Below are 22,602 nucleotides of genomic sequence, written 5' to 3'. Positions count from 1 at the left end.
GCCTCGTTGAGGACCTGTCGGTTATTCAGTTTATCAAACCTCTCGTGCTGCGCGCGCGCACGAGGGAGGAGTCTTATCTGCATACTCGAGCACACATTTTTTCTTTTCTTTTTTATGTTTGAAGGGTTGTAACATATGCTATACATCCTCCGAATGATAAGATGTTCTACTTCTTCCGTCCGGATTTAAGTGTTCTAGATTTGTCTAGAATTGCACGTATGTGCACACTAAAATATGTTTAATACATGTGAATCTCGAGCCACTTATTTTTAGGGAATAATTTTTCTCAATATTATGTATGTAGATATATTTTATGTTAGATTATTAGGTGATTTGCGAGTGAGTTTAATTACCAAAAGCAATATCATAGATGCATTAGCATACTTAACCATAGACTAAAAGATCGCTCTAGCAGCATCATCATCATAGCCATTGTTGATGTCACCCATGAAATTGTCAGAGTTGCCGGATCTGTCAATGAAGCAAGATTATGCGAAAGCAGACGGACATCACACTAAGGTGCTTCCTACAAACTTTATCGTCCATCTCCCGGCGCAGGATCTTGAAGGACAGGGTTTTAGGGGTATGCTATCCTAGATGGTTGCGCATGTAGTCACTAAGATGAGGAAGACTTGAGGATGGTGCAACAAAAGGAACTGGATGCAAGAGAGAGAAGCAAGTGGAAAACTCAATCTGTTCTGTCTCTGGAATCCTGGTATAGCCTGGGAGGGGAGCCATGGGCTGAAAACACTACGGGTTGAAATACAGGGACACACGTCGAACATGCAGACGCATGCCAACATGTACCCAACTCAGTTGGTGCACCAAGCAAAATTTAATCATTCACAAAATAGGTTTAACTCTAACTCGAACTCGATTCACGAAATGCGACACGCATACGACGAGGCAAGGAGGAGAGTGCGCGTGAACTCTTCTCTTTCACCACTTAGAAGAGGTAAACAACCGCCCTTATAAGCTGCTCTACATCTCTCTCAATTAGTAATGTGAGACTAATATTGTCTCCACACCTTTCAAGCTGCCATCAAAGATGGGTCTTGAGACTTCAAAATTTATAGGCTAAATGGGGTGTCTACTTGGACTACAGCCCACATAATCCAACATTTTAATGTGCCTGGTTACTCAATTCGGTTTGTACACAGTCTACGTTAAAATTTCTAAAACATCTTATAATTCAAAACAGAGGAAGTGCTTCTTTATTTGCACTGGATCGATCATCTGCTTTGATTTTTTTTCTTCTTCTTCAAGTCGCCAGTTCCTATCATCATAGGATGAAGCCCCCACCGATAAGTTACCGACAGGCGACAGCTACATCTGTGGAACGTAGAATTTTGTTTGTCTTTTGCTGTTGACGACTATTCACACCGGTCACACCGGAGGTACGGGACGCTCTGCCGCGATTGCACGTTACCGGCCGGCCTACCGGTGCGCCGTCGCGGTTGGGTTGCGGAAGCGGCTTCGCAGAGGGAGCCGAATGAGAAGCCAACATTCCACCGAACACGAACGACCTTGACCGCCACTACCTCACCAATACACCTACCTGTGCTCATACGTCAATGACAAGTGACACCAACAACAACAACTAAAGTTCCTTTGCGTGCGTTCTAGCTACTTTCCGCTGAATGAACCGGTGTCACTCCACTCGTGCAGTCGTGGTCATTGCGTTGCACTCGTACTAATTAATCAACGCCTAAATAAAGCATCCCCCCGTCACCTTTTTTCAACAGAAATGGTAGTACGTACTAGCATCGGCAGGAGTGTTATCAATCTTGCCATAACGAGGTAAAAAGAGCTTTCCACCTGGAGGCAACAAGAAATCTATCTAGGCCTTTAACTCGGGAGTACTTGTACCGAGCTACCTTGTAACGATCCCACATTGTTGATATAAAAGGTTCATGCTGACGTAAGCTCGCTGTAGTAAAAAAAAAAAAACCCTTCATAACACGTCGTGTTGTAAGGGAGGCAACAAGAGATCTATCTACATTATTAGAAGACCTCATCATATATTTGCACAATGCACATTTAACTTTCTGCCTCATCTCACTACCACTTCAATTTTGTCAATCCTTGCCCTACATGAGAGTGGGAGATCTCAACGGACCGATATGCACATCCAACCGTTGTACTAAAACATAGCTCCATTTTGCTCTGCGTTAATCTCCATGTTATATAAGGAGCAAATTTCAAAAAAATCAAAACTACTATGGAAAGGGTTTAACATAACCAGAACCGAAAGAAATTTTATTAGAAAACCACAACTTTTAGGATAACTTGCTTCAGATAACCCTAATATTCTGGTTTTGTAAGTTTGCCGTCGTTTTTGAAACCCTAGGCCCACAAGGTAGGTGGCAAATGGCAACGGAGATGTTTTTTATTACCTGGGCCACATGTTTGAATGTGTGAACAATTTTTTTTTTGTCAAAAGCTACAAAAAATACGAAAACACTTTGTTTGTTTCAAGTATGTTCCAACCCCAATTCGGTATGCATAAAACCATGAAGAACCACTTCACCTGATTTGTGGACTCGGGTGATCAAGAAAAAAATGTCAGCCTTACTAAGTTCTGAGATTTGGGATTTTTTTGAAACAATTTACCCCAAGAGTTACGGTTTTCTGATAAAATTTCCTTCGCTTGTGGTTTTGTGATACCCTAGCCCCAAAGTGGCCGTTTGCGACCTGTTTGGAAAAAATAGAAAATGAAAATACAATACAAGTAGCTTTATCAAAACCTTTTTTCCTAATAAATCCAGGTTCTAATTTTTTTCATGGAAAACTATAGTTGTTAGATAATTGATTCAAATACACTAGCACTAATTTTGATAAAGCTACCTTCGAACCCTATTGAGGATTCGAGATTAACCTTTCTCTTCTTGCCAAAAAGAAATTCTCGGATTTACCAGAGCTTTTTGGCTCAGAGGAATTTTATATTGGAGGTTTTGAATCCTTGGAATCTTTCCTCCGCGTGCCATTTTATTAGAATCTTTGCTCTCTGTTTTGGAGGAAAAAAGTCCAAAAACGTCCTGTTACAGTTTCATCTGTTTCATTAGAGCAGGTCTAACAGACCCCGTAAAAGGGGCAAACCCGTATAATAACCGCCGGTTTGAGGGTTTCGGCTCTACCCGGCCGTCTAGCACGCCCCGTAAAAACGGCCCCCGAATCGTTTTTGCTGTTTTCGAGTACGGGGCGGGTCCTCGCCCCCTACTTGTGCGGGGTGGGAGCGGGGATAGTGGGCGAAACCACTATCGCCCACTCCACTGCGCGGGAAGCATTTCGCTGAAGCCAACTGCCGCCGCCGCCCGATCTCCTCCCCCGCGCCATTCCCGGCCGGATCCGGCCGCCATGGACCGTCCGCAAGAGCCGCCTACCGCCGGCGGTACACCTCCTTCGGGCGCGGTGGTTGATGTCCCCGTCGGAGGTCCGCCGGCCGCCGGCGTCGTGTCGGCCATGATCGCCTCCACCATCCCGTCGAAGAGGAAGAGGATCCCGGCGATTCTTCGAGCGGCGGCGGCGGCCGCCGATTCGGCCGGGCGAGCGCCGCCGGCTGCCAAGAAGACGGGCCGGGTGAAGACCAAGGCCGCCGGGCCGAGGGGTGTGGCGCCGGCCAAGGTGCGGACCAAGGCACCGCCGCATCGGCCTTGCGCCTCCGCCGGCCTCCAAGGTCACGACCCTCCTCCGTCCGTTCCGGCCGTTGCGCTGCCCGCGCCGCCCGCGCCGCCGCCAACCACCATCGACGTAGACAAGATGTTCGATGTTGAGTCCACAACATCGTACATGGACATGCTCAACGATTCCGCGGTGAATTTGGACGCCGGTATCGGTGCATTCGATGGGGAGTGCAATGTTGAAGAGATTGATGAGGAGGAGGAGGATGAGGGTGACGAGGAGGAGGTGGTTGAGGTTGATCCGCTGCCGCCGGTTCTTCGTCGACGCCGAGCCACGCACGGCGAACTACAGCCGAGATCGAGGACGTCATCTTGGTCCGTGCTTGGAGCAAGGTGGGGATGGATGCGTGCACCGGAGTGGACCAAGGCGGCAAGCGCTATTGGCAGCGCATTGAGGATCAGTACCACCAGCTGAAGCCTCGCACGAAGAGCATGGCGGACAGATCCTACCGCTCCCTTGATCAAGATGGCTGCGCGTCAAGCTCGTGATCAAGGTGAGTCTCCGGCGAGCGGTGGCTCCGGTGGCGATGGATCCCTTGATGGTTGATCACATTTGGGAACTTCCGTGGCTTGAACATTGCCTATGATCGCGTTGTGATGTTAAAACTATGAATTATGCATCATATATTTTGGATGTGCTATGTTTGATGTGAAATTGTTGTGCAAATTGGTGTCTAAAACCCTGTTTTGAGGGGCCAAAAACTCGGACGAGCTAGCAGAGCCAGTATCCCACCCCGTAAAACGAATATTCTGTTTTACGGGGTGGGGATACGGGCTCTGCTAGCTCGTCCGAGTTTTTGGCCGGTGAAATCCAGATACAGGGCCCTCTACTCGGGTTTTACGGGGCGAAAAAATACGGGGCCAGTTAGACATGCTCTTACAGTGTGCTATTGAAATATCTTTGATACGTTTTTATGGTTTTCCAAATCTTTAGAATTGAGCAGGACATAACACACGAAACCTTTTATTATTATTATTATTATTATTATTATTATTATTATTATTATTATTATTATTATCCTGTGTCTCGAGAAATGCGCGAATCATGTGCCATGAAATTAAGCTTCCGCTGCCACTTCATTTTCAACCGTTTGGATCTTAGGATGAACAAGTCAGTGAAACACAATAATTTACCCACTTCTGTTAGCTGACACTCTGGCCAGTTGGTACTAAAATAAAGCACACGCAAATAATAAAAACAGGGTCACGCACCAACCCCTGCACATGTTTTGTGCAACAGCAGTTTCTTTATCCCCGCCCCGGATTCTCTGACTTGCTTCTTGCAGGGCAGAGAGCTACAGTACCTCTGCCCTGCCATCATTTTTCGGCCGTTGGATTCCAATCTGACGATTCAGGTGAGTTGCTACAGGGACCAATGAACAGTGTCGTCGCTACAGTGTCATATCTACAGTGTTTTGCCGCTACAGTGTTGGTCTCAATCTCTGCCTTTCATTTTCGATCCAAGGATCAAGATTGTCAGGTCAGGGTACTATACCTCTGCCTTGCTTCTTGCAGGGTAGAGAATCCGCGCCGCTTTATCCCCGAGCTTTTTCTTGGTTTGAAAGCATTGTTCTGCGGGCAGCAGGAGCAACTCTGTAACCGGCGCGGATTCTCTAACCTGCAACCAGCAAGTCAGAGGCTGCCTTGGGCACACCCGATGCCGTCCGTTTAATATCGCGTGGCTGCTGCTTTCTACTGCTCTCTCAATACACACTAGCCAAGCGACGCACGTCATCCTGCCAATCATGCACCGACGCACTACACAAGTAAGTTAGACTTTATTCGTTTTGCTTGTTTTCATCTAGATTTGTACAAGTAATTTTGACGTGTTGAAGATTGGATGGCACAACCAAACAAGTACTCCGTGCCTTCTAAATTGTAAGATCATCTTCACCGGCGCTCCCGATAGCGGTTTCGATAGCAATTTAAGGGCCGGGGTCGAAAATGGGCTCGCACCGGCGCGCCCCAAACGACGCCGGCCAATTTTGGAGCCCAATAGGATCGTCAGCAACCCCGCGCCAGCCACTTCGCCAAGGGCGCGAATCGGGCGTGCCGGCGCCTCGCGGAACGACGGTTTTCGCGGGTGGGGGCGCCTTGTAAGCGAGGGGATGCGGGGGTTCGCATCGGAAACGACGCGGGGAGATTGGTCATCGGTGTTAATGGTCTCCCGCACGGAAACCAAAACGACGAGGGCGGCGACTATCCACGCGGCGTCCACCTACCTTACCCACGCGCCTTCAATGCGCGTCTGCCGCCTTCCTTAAAACCACACCGGCGTGCACTCCTCTTTTTCCCCGCCGTCCATCCCTAGCCGTCGCCGTCCTCAACCTCCGCCCGAACCACCACCCACCCGCGCGCGAACGCGATGGCGCACAATGACTAGGCCGGCGGCAGCGGCGGCGGCATGCCACGCTCGACGCAACTGCCATTCGACGAGGCTGACGTGATGTACTGGCACCGGATGCCCCTGCCAGTGCAGTTCAAGTTGCCGCACGGCTGGCACGTCTCCAACGGCGGCTTCGTCGTGCCGCCGCTGCCGCCGCGAGGACCACAGATGCTGGCCCTCGCTAAGGAACGGCGGGCCTCGATGACGCCGGAGCAGAGGAGACTCCCAGAGAATACCCTCGGCAGCCCGGACTGGGAAGAGCGCTTCGGCCGCGAGCGCGCCGAAGAGGTCGCGCGGATGGACAATCCCTCCGACGGCCGCTTCAACAACGTCGGACGCCATGCCTGGTGGTACGGCCGCGATGTCGACGCCACGCTCCGCGAGTACGGCTACCGTCCACGCCACCGTGGGCAACGGGAGCCGGTCTACTTCCCGCAGGCGAAGAAGATATGGTGGGAGAAGGAGGCCGAGGCGCAGGCGACCCTCTGTGGCGTCGGCGACGAGGAGGAGTTCCCCGCCCTGCAGTACATTGTCGGCCGCTCCGTCGATGAAGACTACCGGCATATCGCGATCGACCCGCGGCAGGCGGCGGTGTGGTCCGCCAGTGACCACGGTGCCAACTACGTCGACCTCGCCGGACCATCGGAGCTACCGGCGCCAAAGGAGGAGAAGGCCGACGAGGAGGAGGGCGACGACACCGACAGCTGGTCCTTCCCGTCGTCCAGCGGCGACGACCTGGACTTCAGCGCCTTCGACTCCCCGCGCCGCTAGATGTTTTTTTTTTTAGTTTTTTTAGTTTGAATTCATGTTAAATTTGTATAAATTTCGTTCGAACTTCGTATGAATATCGTTTTCAACATTTGAATTTGATTTTCTAAATATATCGGAACCGCCTGTTTGGGGGCGCCAGTGTGGGAACATCGTCCCTAAATAGAGAATGTAGTGCCGGCGCCCCCCAAAAAATACTCTTCATGAGACATGTTCTTTGTCTTTTTTGCACAAGATAGAAAAAAGTTGATTGTCAGCAAAACTTGAGTGTCCACAGAATGTCAATATGCATGCGTGGAATTTTTTTAATATTTTAAATTGTTTTTTTAGATGGCAGGAACATATGTATGGATTCAAAAGTGCAGTTCTGATTTATTTTCAGATACTGTATCTATTCTCGTGTCCCTTCTGAGCTGGTCTAGTTTTACTCCTGAATGAGTTTATGTGGGCTGGCCTGACTAGTGTGCGTTGAGAGAGCAGAAGAAAGCTGCAGCCATGCGATATTGGACGGACGGCATCGGGCGTGCCCAAGGCAGCCTCTAACTTGCTAGTTGCAGGTTAGAGAATCCGTGCCGCTCTGTAACCAACACTGTATATAAGCAACACGCACACAGAAACAGGGCTGACAGACAGACAAGAGAGAGCACGGGCAGCGGCCATGGCGAGCGCGCTGAACGGCGGCGGAGGGAATGGCGGGGGCGGCGTCGGCGGGGCGATGAAGAACATGAGCCTGCTGCGTTTCCAGTACTACTGCGTGCTGGGGGCGGTGGCCGGGGCCGTCATCTTCGCCACGCTCCGCTACATGCCCGCCGCGGCCGCCGGCGCCGGCGCCGGGGCCCTCTCCACCACCTCCGCCGTCGCCACCGCGGCCGCGGCGCCCGCGGTGAGCGAGCACAGGAAGAGCAAGGGGGCGGTGGCGCAGCCGCGGAAGGCGGCGGCGGCGGCGGAGGCGAAGGCGTCGGAGGTGCTGGTGTTCAACTTCGGGGACTCCAACTCGGACACGGGCGGCGCGGTGGCCATCATGGGGATCCGCATCGCGCCGCCGGAGGGGCGCGCCTTCTTCGGCCACCCCACCGGCAGGCTCTCCGACGGCCGCGTCGTGCTCGACTTCATCTGTGAGTGCCGCCCGCTTCCCCGTTCCCCTTTTTTACTAGAGCAAAGTAGAGATTAGGCAGATTAATCCTAATTTACTGGAGCAAGTGGTAGATTAATCTGTGGAATGTCTTGTCGTAGTGCGTAATCTATGCTTGTTTGCATTGGGAACCTGTCCGGCGGCGAGAGAGAAGAGAAGTCGAATTGAAAATCTGTTGGCTCCGTCATGCTTAGGCAAATGCTACGGCTAACTAGCTCTGCTAAAGTATGCCGTGCAGTATAATCCTTGAACCATTTGGAGCAGGGGAATTTTTCGGACTACTTTTGTGTTTTATTTGGAATTCTTACACTGTAAACAAACAGTGGGATCTAATCACACTCTGTTGAGGGGTCAGCCGAGCGTGTGCATCAATCGATGCTCGTGCGCAGCACAAATGGTCTCTGGTTCTGTCGAGTTGATGGACCGGCACATTCCGGATTTGACCCCAAAACATTGGCAAGATGCGTCTCTCCATTCTCGTACACGTTCGATGAAAAACCAATCTCATGGCAAAGGTAGATCTAGCCCCAAATTGAAATTGGGCACCAACCAAAGACGACAGTAACGCCAAAACCCATTGCATCTTTTCTTTTCCACTCTGGCAGAAAATGTCTTTTTTTTGTGGGTTCAGTTTAGCGGCCAGCCAAAAAGCTTGTAGGAAACGGGATCTCATGTTGAGTTTTGAAGCAGCCTCGTGCGACCGCGGATCACCAAACGGCAAACGCCACCAACGCCGCACTAGCTTTCGTTCAAACAAAGGAAAGCAGAGGAAAGAGACGGATCACTGATATAGTTAATTAGCAAAAGGGAGCGTATCCATGATCCATGCAGTAGGTGGCGAATGCGATGCTGGATCGCACGACGATGACAGCTCGTCTGCCCATTTTTCTCCCGTCAAGTTGAGCGCACACCCTGGGCCTAATTTACATCCTAATTCAGCATTTCACGCTTGAGCTGGAAGGTTTTGGGTGGGCGACCACCACCGTTTCTGTCTCCCTGCCTGGATTGTTCGCAGTGTCTGGCTAGAACAAGGATGACACCGAGGTCTCAGAAATCGCGCTGGACGAGGAGGAAGGGTCGAATTTGACGTCAAACGGAAGGCGACGGCAGAGTCGCGTTTCATTGGGACTATTATGTTGTCCGGATGACGCTAAGGTTTGAGAGTTCTTTTTTCTTTTGCGGGTAAGGTTTCAGAATTCACATACAGACAGTTCTACGATGCGTGATGGATGAGCTATGACCTGAACGAGGAGGAGAGGACTGAGGAGTGGGTGGCCGATGGCAAGTTGGCGACTCACTTTTGGGCGTGTAGACTCGTGGTGTCTCGTCAGGTTCAGGTTGGCGACGCGTAGCAATGGACGGAAGCTGCGACCCTTCGCGCACCCACCCCTGTTCAATTTCTTTATTCACAGCACCAAAGGTAGAAGATCACATGGGGGCTAGCTCGGCGGCTACCTCCACTCTTTCTGCTATCCCTTTTGGGTTGGTCCGGCGCTGCACATGGGAGCTTCCCGACATCTTCCCCTCGGATTCTTGGGCCCAACCCACGGAGAAGTGAAATCGAGTCGCACCTCCCCGTTCGACCTTCGACTTCGAGGGGAATTGTCCCGGTAGAATCCATCGGAGCGGAGCCCCACACCCAGAGATCGCTGACACCGGGAATCAACTCACGGGAGCAATGTTCACACAATTGCAGCTGGGGATTTGCCTGAACAAGAGCTCTCTCTTTACTTCCTTTGCAGTTCCAGGCACGTCGCGCCATTCAAGCTTACCTACCGAAATGATATACTAGTACTAATGGATAAAGCCACATGAATAATTTCGATCAGAATGGACTCTTTTGGTCCTATCGCCAATTCGCCATTGCTGTTCCGTAGCCTCTTTGTTCTTTTCTCTTTCTCTTTTCCTTCTCACATTCTCTTCTTCACGCGCTGCCTAACTACTATCAAAATCCACGCAGACAAGGATCTCACATATACTTTATTGGGTACATTATTATTCATTAGCACTACCAGTCACCAATGCCCATTCTCTCCTTTCTCCACTCTTCATTTCACATCTTCTGAACTTCGATTCCTTCAAGGAAAACAAGTGGTACATGGACTGAACAAATCTGTGTTGCGTCTTCCTAAAGTATCACTATTTTTTTTTTTCAGCTGCTGCTCTGAAAATGATAGCCCACCTCTAAAATGTCAGAAACCCGATACAATTGAGAGACTGAGAGGAGCTATTAAACATTTAAACATAAGCGTATCACTCACGGCAATAAAATGCCTTGCAGCTTACTGCTCCTCGTTTTCTACTGCAAAGTCAACAATGTCTTGTGGCCTCAATAACCTCTCTCTCTCTCGTTGAGATCAACAGCACACCTGGATTTCTGTATGTTGCTGCCCCATTTTCTTCATACAGCACAAGTGAGGTGTAAAGCACCTTCGGAACCTGATACAGCTACTGCAATCCATGCACTGATTACCTTTTTTTCTACTACTTTATTATTCGTTTATTATAGCGTACGATCGAATTGGCTGAAAGTTCTCAGACATTAGTACAATGCAAATTTGCGTCTGCCTGATTGTCCGCTGACGGTGTAACTAATGGTTGGCTGTGCATTTTTTTTCGTGCTCAGGTGAGACGCTGAACACACACCACCTGAGCCCCTACATGAAGCCGCTGGGTTCAGACTACAGCAACGGTGTCAACTTCGCCATCGCTGGAGCAACTGCGACGCCCGGCGACACGCCGTTTTCACTCGACGTGCAGGTCGATCAGTACATATTCTACAGGGAGAGATGCAATGATTCCATCACGAGAGGTTTCCTGGCTCTCCCTCTTACCAAAGTTCCTGATTGCTTTGAGGCGCCGTCAGCTGACAAACTTGTCGATTGTTTCCTTGCCAATGTCATTCAGGTGAGTCTGCGCCGGTCGACCCCAAAGATTTCCACAAAGCTCTCTTCACTCTGGACATTGGGCAGAACGATATCACTAGCATCATGTACCTACCCTATGATCAAGTGCTTGCAAAGCTTCCCCACTTTGTTGCTGAAATCAGGAAAGCCATCCAGGTACATGTGGTTCAGATATAGGTTCGCATTCATCAATTCTGAAATGCTGACTACTCTGTGACACGACCATTAAGTTGTTCAATCCTTGCAACAAATGCAGACATTGCATAAGAACGGTGCCAGGAAGTTCTGGGTACATGGGACAGGTGCGCTAGGATGCCTGCCAGCAAAGCTTGCGATGCCGAGGGACAACAATGGTGACCTGGATGAGCATGGATGCCTCACAAAGTTCAACAATGCCGCCAAGAAGTTCAATGAGTTGCTGAGTGAAGCCTGCGACGACCTGCGGTGGCAACTGAAGAAATCCGCCGTCGTCTTCGTGGATATGTTCGCAATCAAGTATGATCTCGTCGCCAACCACACGAAGCATGGTAAGTTACTGTGTTGATTCCCCTTTGCCGATAACTGCAAATAGGTCATGGTTCAATAACCGTTGTTCGTCGGTATGAACCTCTACCTCGAAAAATTGTGCAATTTTGTGATTCTGAAAGTCCAGGGCATTGATTGCGTTGACCGATGTTCGTCAGCGAAACTAGTATGATTTAACTTTTTTGGTTCTTGTTATAATTTAGGGATTGAGAAGCCATTGATGACATGTTGCGGCCATGGAGGCCCCCCTTACAACTACGACCCCAAGAGAAGCTGCATGGGCGTTGATAAGGACACGTGCAAGCCTGATGACAAGTTAATCAGCTGGGATGGGGTCCACTTCACCGACGCTGCAAACAGCTTGGTGGCCTCCATGGCCATCAGTGGTGAATACTCCATTCCTAGGATGAAGCTTACCAGCTTGGTCAAGCCTGCAAAGTCTACTGATTCATGATGAATTGACGATGCATCCATTAAGTCAATCCAGTGAATCCAGTTACCTTGCCACAGAAATGATGAAGCTCGAGGTACTAACAAAAACTGACCCCAATGGAGTTCATTTGAGGTCCTTATAATCACGGTGATTGGGAAAATGGGATGCTATTCTATACTTTTTTTTGTACAATTGCGGTGTATGTGTATATCCTAGGAGTTAAGTTAATGCATGCAGGTTATCTGTGCGATGTGTTTTACCTCTGAATTTTGATCAATAAATATAGATGGATATTTAGACTGTTTTTTTTCCTCGAAAAGAAATTCCTTACAAAAATGGACATGATCTTATCACTTTGTGGGACAAAAGCTCAACGTTATAACATCCATAACTTCATTTACCTTAGAACTCTCATCCTTGTACACACTGAAGGTTAAGCACTGAGAAAAAAAAATTAATGATGCAATTGCTAGATTATCCAAACTGGTCTTGTAAGGGGTATGCATTAGTTCCACCGCAGCATTCCCTGGAGCAATCATGGGGATAAGCAATGCATTACCTTAGACTAGCATTAAACGAAAATGCTTCCAAAGTTTCAGGCCACATGGAGCAGGCAGTCTGGAGTCTGGACCATGGCTAACCTTTTTCCTGTCCACTTTGCAGGCAAAGATGAAAGAACATTCTCGCTTTGGTTCCTTCTGATATGTACCTCACTTTGATAAAAAAAAAACAAACGGGACACAGATCAAGGAAATAGCTGCAAACATATTCCATCCAGCCAACAACACATATTTCATTCAACCAACCATCAGCAGTTAGTGTATTCTTTTTTACTTAATCAGCACTTGGTTACAATAAGACCAACATTAAGCACACCAAGAAACGGTGACTAGCATCTTACGAGCACCAACATTAAGCACACCACAACTTGTACCATAACCTTTTGGTGTGAAAACTATATCATCTCTTATAGCAACCTGTTCATCTTTGTCATAGTGTGCCACCAGGATAGAAACTTTGAGCTCTCCATCACAGCGCCGAATGGAGACGACACGCCTTGAAAGCTTTATCGTGCCATCATCAGCAATGAGAGGCAACTTATCATCTCCAAAAGCAAGCAAATGAACTTCCACGTCACGTATGGTACTAGCGGTAAGAACACCTTGGAAACCATCTGGCCATGATGACCCACCAATGAGTCGCACGCTGATTGTTGCCTCCACTGCTTTGCTAACGTGGCGAAATGTTAACTTTAGCGTGCTGCGTTTGCTAGTATAATCTTTATCATAAGGACAATATACGCGAGTGCTCAACGGCAAGACTAGAAAACTCAGATCTCGATCCTCGGACTCGGTTGCACCCTTAGCTTTAAGCACGATCTCGATGTTTCCAGGATCGAAACATATCAAAACAGCACGTGAAGGACCCGTGAGCTCTAGATACGGATGCTGCATGGAACGATTCATTAAGTAAACATATGATAAATGTTTTGGGGTGTGCCTATGTCTCAGTTGACTGAGATTTTCTTAAGTCTCAGTCAACTCAGAAAAGTGCAACTATAGTTCAAAGAAAAGTGCAACTGGTTCAGTTGCACATTTCTGTCAGAAAAGTGCAATTGCACTTTTTTAACAGAAAAGTGCAACTCAAAGCACATTTTTATAAGTGACTTAGACTTAAGAAAATTTTAGTTGACTGAGACATAGCAAAACCGAATGTTTTGATCGGTAACGGGCGCTGACTATGAATAATAGGGAATGGGATAGTAGGATTGAAGCTGATGCAGATAATTAATTACCTCCTCCGTGATGGTTTGGCAATTACTCCTTGCACGAGCGAAGACAATGTTACGATCGCGATGATGCAAAACATCGCGCACGGTGACCATACCAAAGACGTGTAGCGGCCACCGTAAACCTCCTCTTATTGATGCAACTTTGATCGAACATATTTGTAAGTTATCGCTACCACAGATGAAGGCGCCATGAGGGGTAGCCGCTGCATCGACGGGCGTACATGTACATTTAGTAGTTAGTTATTTGGATGTCTCAAAAATAAAAAGTTAGTTATTTGGGTTGAGTAGAAAAAAGTACAGTAGATGGCGTTGGGTGGGTGCTTACTGATGTCATCGTTTTTCCAAGGTCTACAGGTGAAATAGAAGCTGGTGTGGACGGCCTTTGGGTCAGACTTGTCTTTGTCGTAGCACCCGTACTGCTCCGCGCTTCTCCTTTCTTGTGTGTTCATCGTCCTCTCCTCTTTCTGCGCCTCGGCCATGATCGTCGATTGTTCAGTCTCCTCGTCCGTCTGCATTGTTGGGTTGGGTAGGGTTTGGATACAGGATTCAGATGTACATATTATTACATGTGAGGCCCCAAGGCAAGGAAATAATAAGGCATGGATGAAAAAGAGTCCGTGCACAGCACGGGTTGTATCCGATCCGTACGTCTATCAACCGATCAATACAAGCCGAGACGTTTCATGAGGCATAGATCGCAGCTTACCATGGCGATCGACATGGATAGTAGCAGTGTCTCTTTACCCTACCATGCCGTCTTCGAGATCCTCTCCAGGACCCCGGTGAAGTCGGCCTGCCGGTTCCGATGCGTGTCCAAGGGGTGGCGCCGCCTCATCTCCAGCCCCGTCTTCGCCGCCGCGCACAGGTCCCGCCACGGCCCTCTCCTTGTCGACGGCGGCTCTTTCCCAGAAGAAGAGCCAGACGGAGGCCGTGACGTGCGGCTCATGGACACGGACGGAAACGTGGTGAGGGTCCTCAGGGGCGTCGGGGGCTACGGGATGATTTGCAGCACGAGCCTCGACGACCTCATCTGCGTCAATGGCGCTTCCTGCGGCGGCGTCAGCGTGGTCGATCCGGCCACAGGGGAGGTCCTCTTGACCTGCCCACAGGTGGATGTGGTAGAGCACGATGCGTTTCCCTACGTCGCCGTACGCTACTACCCCGTCTTTGGTTTCGGCCGCGCCGCCGCGTCCGGTGAATACAAGATTGTGCGTGTCGTCAACGACAGCACCTGTGAGATCCTTACGTTAGGAGACGGCGGCAATGGGTGGAGGAAAACACAGCCGCCGCCGACCTGTTACCGCCCTGGCACCGATCGAGGCTCTCCTGTGACTGTCAATGGCGTTATGTACTTCCTAATAGACTTGGCAACTGCTAACGACGACACCTTGCTATGCCTTGACCTGGAGAGCGAGCAGTGGAAGCCTGATGTCCTAGGAGGACCACGGGAGTTGTTCGACATGGAGGAGTGGGAGAAGATATTGGCGGTGCGCATAACAGAGCTTAACGGCGCCTTGTGCGTGGTTCAACCGGTGTGCGATGAGACGCGCTGGGATAAATTCCCGGAAGATCCATTCACCAACATCTGGTTACTGGATGATTCGGGCAAGAGCTGGATCAAGGCGTACAGGATCCCTATGGCGGCGTCCGCTTCTCGTTATACGCCGCTGAGGGTGATGCCTGATACTGGGAAGGTGCTTCTGCAGTGCTCCCTGGACTGCTATTTTGACAAAGAACCGTCGGTGGTGCTTCGGGTCTACGATCCTCGCACCGGCTCGTGCGTCGACGTTACAGGGGCGGCGCCCGACGACCTCGCCGGCAGAATTGGCCTTTGTAGCTTTGGATTGGACCATCCGGTGTCCGGCGGCAAGAGTTTGTTAGCACGTTTTTTTGACCAAGCATCGTTGTTTTTCAGTAAGAAGAACGGACAAGAAGCTATGGAAAACTAATACTTTTTTGGCTTGTGAATTCAACAAGATCGAGCAGAGAGTTTATGCCATCCGATGGCTGATACTCATGAATGGTCAAGTATTTGCCATCCGCTACTACATGCAGCTTACCGTGCAATGTACTGAGTCACCATGCATCTTATACCTAGGATTATAACAGTCTTAATTGAATAGGAGAACCACCTATCAGTTTAATTGATGACCTTCCCCAATGTTGTGAATTTTATGAGATTTCACCAGCTCTATGTATGTGTACACTATAAATTACAAGGGAGGTTGAACCCCATAATATCTACATGTTCAATATCAGAAAAGTCTCAAATTAATTTTCCCGCACTTTATCTCAAATCTTTCAGTGAGCTGCAAAATTTCAAATCCATATGTTGTATGGTGTGAGATTAAAAAGAGGGAATTTTCAGAGAAAAAAAAAAGACTAGCGTGGGTCTTGTTGCACCTATGAACAACCCAGATCGGGGTGCGTATTGAGTGCCTAAGAAAATCCACTTATTATAAACCTCAGCTCGAAATATATCCATGTATGTGTAGAACTTCTCTAAACCTTGCTAGGTACAACTTTTGAAGAATGTCTTCTTGTCCATCCTTGATCTCCGTGACCGGCCACTTGTGTGGTATTGGTTCTCTTGTCCTCGAGATATTCCTTCGAATGTTCAAAGAACTAGGAAATCTGTGAATGTAACATCTTTTGAATCAGTCTCTACAATCCATTGAAGTTTTCTAAAGCTCTAGGTGCAACCCTCAGCCTTAAAGAATCTAGGTCATTTCCTCTCATGCTTTCAAATGGAGCTCTTGACCTCAAACTTCAAACCATAAATTGAGTCCCCTCCCGTTCCATCGCGAGTGGTAAAATCTCCATCTTGTACCATAAGAATTTTTCTAACATGATGGAAGAATAATCCCTGCACGAATAGCAATTACCGAGAGATGTGTTTAGTGGTTGTTGCAAAGAAGTGACAAGCAAATCAGTGCAACATACCCAGTTGTGTCATCGAACTTTGACCTTGTATTTTTTGTCTACAATTTGGAATTGGCCAACCTTCCTTTTGATCAATAAATAGAGACATGTATTTAACATGATTTTTTCAAAATTAAAATTAAATATGCATATACATCCACCTGGTTCAGATCTAGCAATATAGACAAATTTATCTTCTCAATATTAGTTTTAAAAATTTCACGAAAGTGGGAACCCAATAGAATAACTAGCATTGTGCCTAAGGTTATTAAACCCAATCAAACAACCTTCATGCCAGGACGACATATGCTTTAGTAGTGGTTCTATATGAAATCATTCATGGACTGCATAGAAAGAAAATGGATGTTGTTTTATTTAAGATAGACTTTGAGAAGGCATATGACAAGGTTTAATCGTCTTGTCTGCAGCAATATTTGCATATGAAAAGTTTTTCACACATATGGTGTGATGTCACTTCGCAATATGTATATGGAGGGTCGGTGGGAATACTGGTCAATGATGACATTGGACATTGCTTTCAAACGAGGGGCTGAGACAAGGCGGTCATCTCTCTCTTTTGCGAAATAAGGGCAAAAGAGGATGATCAGTTGGAGTCCCTCATCTCGTTGGGGGGGGGGGGGGGTCCATCCTTCAGTATGTTGATGATACTATTTTTTTCATGGAACACGATTTAGAGAAGGCTGTGAACATGAAGTTGATCATTTGCATCTTTTGAGAAGCTATATTAGGTAAAAATAACTTCCACATAGGTGACCTTTTCTGTTTTGGAGTGGCTAAGGAAATGCAGGAGCGGAATAAAAAAATGGGTTGTGAAGCTTTCATTTTGATACCTAGGTGACCTGATTCATTTTAAAGAAATACATAATAAATAATAGAACCCAATAGAGAACTGCTTTAAATGGATGTTGCGATCCTGTCAAAGTAAGTTTCTCTCGTATGAAGATGGGCTCGTGCTTATTAATTGTGTTCTAAATAGTCTTCTGATGTTTATGCTATCTTTTTATAGAAATACCTAAATAGGCATGAAAAAGATGGGATTTCTATCAAATAACGATCAGCTTAAACGAAAATATTGTTAGACAAAGTGGAATTTAATTTTTGACCTAAAGACAATTGGGGTATAGGCCAAATCCAATGGGCTGCCGCATAATAACGGACCGTATTTCGTTCCGGAAGGGGCGGCCAGCGGACAAGAAAGAGGCCGATGTCCGGATGAGGGTGGCAGTGGCTCCAACGGAGAAAACCGCAAAAAAAATGGACGGATAAAAAAGGTAAACTGCTATATTTAGGGGCACACATAGGACGAGTTTTGCAACTAAAAAGAAAAAATATAAAGATAAATCCGGCGGAAGCTCCTCGGCCTCCTCGCCAACGGCTTCTAGACCTCGCCGTCGAGGTCGATGAAGACATGCGGTGGCGGCCACACGTTGTCCATTGGAGGAGGAGGCGGCAGCTCCTCAGCTGCTGTCGGTGGAGGTGGTGGCATCGACCAAGCCTCCTGCTATGAGCGCTGGATGTCCTCCTCGAGGCTAATCCACTTGGCCCGCTCCTCTGCCTCGGAGGCGTCCATGGCGCACTGGATGGACTCCTCCTCCGTGAGCTTGGCCTCCATCGGCTCATAGTCGAGGTCGTCCTCATCCTCTGATGGGATTTTGATGAGCCTGGCCTGGTAGTAGGTCTCCGGCCCGAACGGTGGCACCCACGGGGGGGGGGGCTCAACGTAGTTATTGGCCGCCCCGAGGTACTGCGACCAGTCAGGACGGCCAGGGCATGGCGTGGGGAAGACAAAGTTGGGCTACTCCTCCGGCTTCGCCTCCTCCTTCACAGCCACCGTGGCGTCGCTAGTGCCATGGGCGCGAGTTGTTGCGCGTGCGCCTCCTCCTGCGACTCGTAGTCCACATCCTCATCGTCGAGGGCTTCAAGGTGCGCCTCGATGCTCGGGCGCCACTCCTCATGTTCGGCCTCGAACCACCTCTCCCAAAGGGGTGAGTGGACGACGTATGTTGGGTCTTGTCTCATATCAGCCAGCAGGTACGCATGCCAGTGCAGGGGCCACGCGTGGATGGCAGGCACCTGCACCCGCGCCTGGTTGAGGTTTCCTGGCTTACCCAGAGTTTGTCGTCTTTCCACTATAAAGACACATCAACCGATCATGATGTTGGAGTGGCTGGATCCACACGCTAAACCAGCTCAAGGTCAGGTGGTTGCCTGAAAGATCTTGTTCAGCTTGGTGATCAGCTTGTCCATGCAGTTTATGTTTAGATGCTAGAAAGCAATGGAATTGTATTCCAGAAATCAATCTTTGTTGCCGTGCCATCCTTGAAAGTGGTGAGTCCATGCTCTTTACCCGGAGCTTTCTCGTCCTTCATGTAGGAAAACCCACCCGACTAGTATCTGGCAGATTCCTAGCGATCCAGCGTCGGGTATTTTCTTTGTGATTGGATCTTGAATGAGACGTTGCGTTAGATCTGACCGGATCTTTAGATGACCTTCAGAATGGGCGACGAAGTTGGAGATGGCAGTAATGGAGTTGGAGCTGGCATCTAATCACCAGCTCCAAGAAAAAATTGCTTGGCGGAACGAGAAGCCTCGTTCCACCAAAGCCTCTGTAATCACTCTCTCGTCATCCTCAAGGGTTGGTGAGGTAGCAGAAGTTGTAATCCGCCAAGTCTTGAGCTTGACGAATCCCTCAACCTCCAGATCCTCCATGTCCTTTTCTGACAAAGAAAAAGGCCACCATTGTCCTTTTATATCCCCATCGTGAGATACATAGCCTTGGTCCTCTTGGTGGCCTCTTCCAACTTCTCTTGCATTATGGCTTCCTCCCCCGTTTTCTTAGGTTTTTCCGCCTACATCTGGCCTTCAAGTAATATTTTATTGAATGATACTTGATCGAAAGAAGGAACCATGATCAATGAAGTGGTTGGCGGTGCCACGGAGGAGGAGACAGGAGGCACTTCCAAGGGGTTGGACAGTGAATGAGGCGGAGTTGAAGTATTTGCGACAAATGGAAATAACCCAAGTTATGGTGGAAATTAATAGTTTGTGAGAAACGAAATTAAGGTTCTAAAAAGTTACTTTGTTGTTATGAGCTACAACGAAAGAACTCCGGCAAAAGACCTTACCAGCCATGGCTGCCACTGCGAAGTTGGTTGCCGGTGGTGAGGTTTTGATGCGGTGGTTCGTCGGAGAACACACTCCGGTGGATATTCCAGCGCGGTTGCACGGGGACAGCGAAGTTCTGGCACGGCGTGATGACCCACAAGTATAGGGGGTGTATCGTAGTATTTTTGATAAGTAAGAATGTCGATCCCAACGAGGAGCAGAAGGTGTTGACAAGCAGTTTCGATGAAGGATTCACTGTAAATGCTCACAGACAAATATTCAGGGGGTTTTGATGTAGCAGATGAATAAAGTACGAGTAAGTAAAATGCGAGAGTAACAATTGCAGCGAGTGGCCCAATCCTTTTTAGCACAAAGGACAAGCCGGTTTGTTTACTTATAATGACCAAACGTTCTTGAGGACACACGGGAATTTAGTCTAGTGCTTTCGCTTCATACAACTAATTAATCTTCATTGTTTTGATAAGTGTTGTGTGGGTGAACCTATGCTAATGCACCGTCCTTCCTAGGACTAATACATACTTGTGATTATACCCCTTGCAAGCATCCGCAACTACAAGAAAGTAATTAAGATAAATCTAACCACAGCCTTAAACTCTGAGATCCTGCTATCCCTCCTGCATCGATATACCAACGGGGGCTCAGGTTTCTGTCACTCCGGCAACCCCGCAATTGGCAAACGAATACAAGATGTATTCCCCTAGGCCCATAAAGGTGAAGTATCATGTAGTCGACGTTCACATGACACCACTAGAAGAATAACACCACAACTTAAATATCATAACATTGAATATTACTCAACAATAATTCACTACTAACATTTAGACTTCACCCATATCCTCAAGAACTAAACGAACTACTCATGAGACATCATATGGAACATGATCAGAGGTGCTATGATGATGAATAACAATCTGAACATAAACCTTGGTTCAATGGTTTCACTCAATAGCATCAATAACAAGTAGAAATCAATACCGGGAGAGTTTCCCCTATCAAACAATCAAGATCCAACCCAAATTGTTACAGCGGTGACGATGTGCAGCGGTGGAGACGGCGGTGATGATGATGGAGATGATGATGATGGTGATGGAGAGGATGTCCAGCTCGATGTCGGTGACGATGGCGTCAATTTCCCCCTCCGGGAGGGAATTTCCCCGGCAGATTTCAGCCTGCCGGAGAGCTCTTTTCTCTCTGGTGTTTTCCGCCCCGCGAGGCGGGCTGTGACTCTTCGCGACTATCCTCCGGAGCTTAGGTTTTCGGGACGAAGATGTACGCGAAGGAGAGGAGGCCAGAGGGGGCTGTGGGCCCCCTCCTCACATGGCGGCGCGGCCAGGCCTTGGCCCGCGCCGGCCTATGAGGTGGGCCCATGGCGGCCCTCCTCGGCTCCCCCTTTTGGCTCCCTTCGTCTTCTGGAAAAATAGGATTTTTCATATAATTTCTGTCAATTGTTGATCTTCCGAAATATTGCCTTCTGACGACGCTTTTTCCGGCGGAATCCCGACTCCGGTGCGCGATCCTCCAATAATCATGAAACATGCAAAATAGATGAAATAACATAAGTATCATCTCCAAATATGAAATATATCAATGAATAACATCAAATTATGATATAAAATAGTGATGCAAAATGGACGTATCAACTCCCCCCAAGCTTAGACTTCGCTTGTCCCCAAGCGAAACTGAACTCGGTAAACAGGACCACATGTTTATGGAGTGAAGAGTCGATAAATAAAATACGGACAAGAAGCATCATATTAACTCACACAAGACATTCTAGTGAGCAACTTCCTCATATAATTCAACTTGAAACAAGTATAAGGTAATCACAAATAAAGGTGCATAAGAAATCATAATTGGTGATGGCGAACTTCGTTCTTGGTCAGAGAACAATTAACATATTATGTTAAAGCTTATATGGCACAACTTGCATACTCAATCATAATAATCTCCTCATAATCATTGATAACCTTCAAAGCTATATTCATTCAGATAAAACTTGTACTAAACAAGGAAGAGTAGAAAACATGATAAAGTAAATCACAATATAGATGGTTTGATTACAACAACTCAAATGCTTGCTTGAGATGGAGGGAAATAGGTTTACTGACTCAACATAAAGTAAAAGACAGGCCTTTCGCAGAGGGAAGCAGGGATTAAATCATGTGCTAGAGCTTTTCAGTTTTGAAATCATATAAAGAGAATAAAAGTAACATTTTGAGAGGTGTTTGTTGTTGTCAACGACTGGTAGCGGGTACTCTAACCCCCTTGCCAGACAAACTCTCGAAAAGCGGCTCCCATAAAGTTATTTTTAGTTGACACTCCTTCCAACCTTTGCTTTCACAAACCATGGCTAACCGAATCCTCGGGTGCCTGCCAACAATCTCATACCATGAAGGAGTGCCTTTTAATTGTAGTTTTATTTAGATGACACTCCTCCCCTCCTTTGATTTCTCAAGCCATGGCTAACCGAATCCTCGGGTGCCGTCCAACAATCACATACCATGGAGGAGTGTCTATTTGTAAAATTATGAAGGTTAATTAATCGGGGCTGGGAACACCATTGCCAGCTCTTTTTGCAAAATTATTCGATAAGTGGATGAAGCCACTAGTCCATTGGTGAAAGTTGCCCAACAAGATTGAAAGATAAAACACCACATACTTACTCATGAGCTATAAAACATTGACACAAATAAGAGATAGTAAATTTTGAATTGTTTAAAGGTAGCACACGAAGTATTTACTTGGAATGGCAGGAAATACCATGTAGTAGGTAGTTATGATGGACACAAATGGCATAGGTTTGGGTTAAGGTTTGGATGTACGAGAAGCATTCCCTCTCAGTATAGGTCTTTGGCTAGCAAGGTTAATTAGCAAGCATAAGAGTTGAGGGAAACAAACAAATATACATGTG

General features: G+C 47.7%; 1 protein-coding gene across 1 annotated transcript; it reads left to right on the top strand.

Moving 5' to 3' along the window:
• The first annotated feature begins 7,492 nt into the window (after positions 1-7,492).
• Positions 7,493-12,135, top strand: LOC124707924 (GDSL esterase/lipase At1g09390-like). Its single transcript, XM_047239608.1, has 5 exons — positions 7,493-7,949; positions 10,593-10,778; positions 10,874-11,028; positions 11,129-11,399; positions 11,601-12,135. The coding sequence occupies exons 1-5, from the start codon at positions 7,493-7,495 to the stop codon at positions 11,849-11,851; spliced, it is 1,320 nt and encodes a 439-aa protein (XP_047095564.1). The 3' UTR covers positions 11,852-12,135.
• Positions 12,136-22,602: the final 10,467 nt, after the last annotated feature.

The sequence above is a fragment of the Lolium rigidum genome, chromosome 4 (assembly GCF_022539505.1).
Source record: "Lolium rigidum isolate FL_2022 chromosome 4, APGP_CSIRO_Lrig_0.1, whole genome shotgun sequence".
Lineage (NCBI taxonomy): Eukaryota > Viridiplantae > Streptophyta > Magnoliopsida > Poales > Poaceae > Lolium > Lolium rigidum.
Note: the sequence above shows the minus strand (reverse complement) of the source record. Positions and strands in the feature narration are given on the sequence as shown.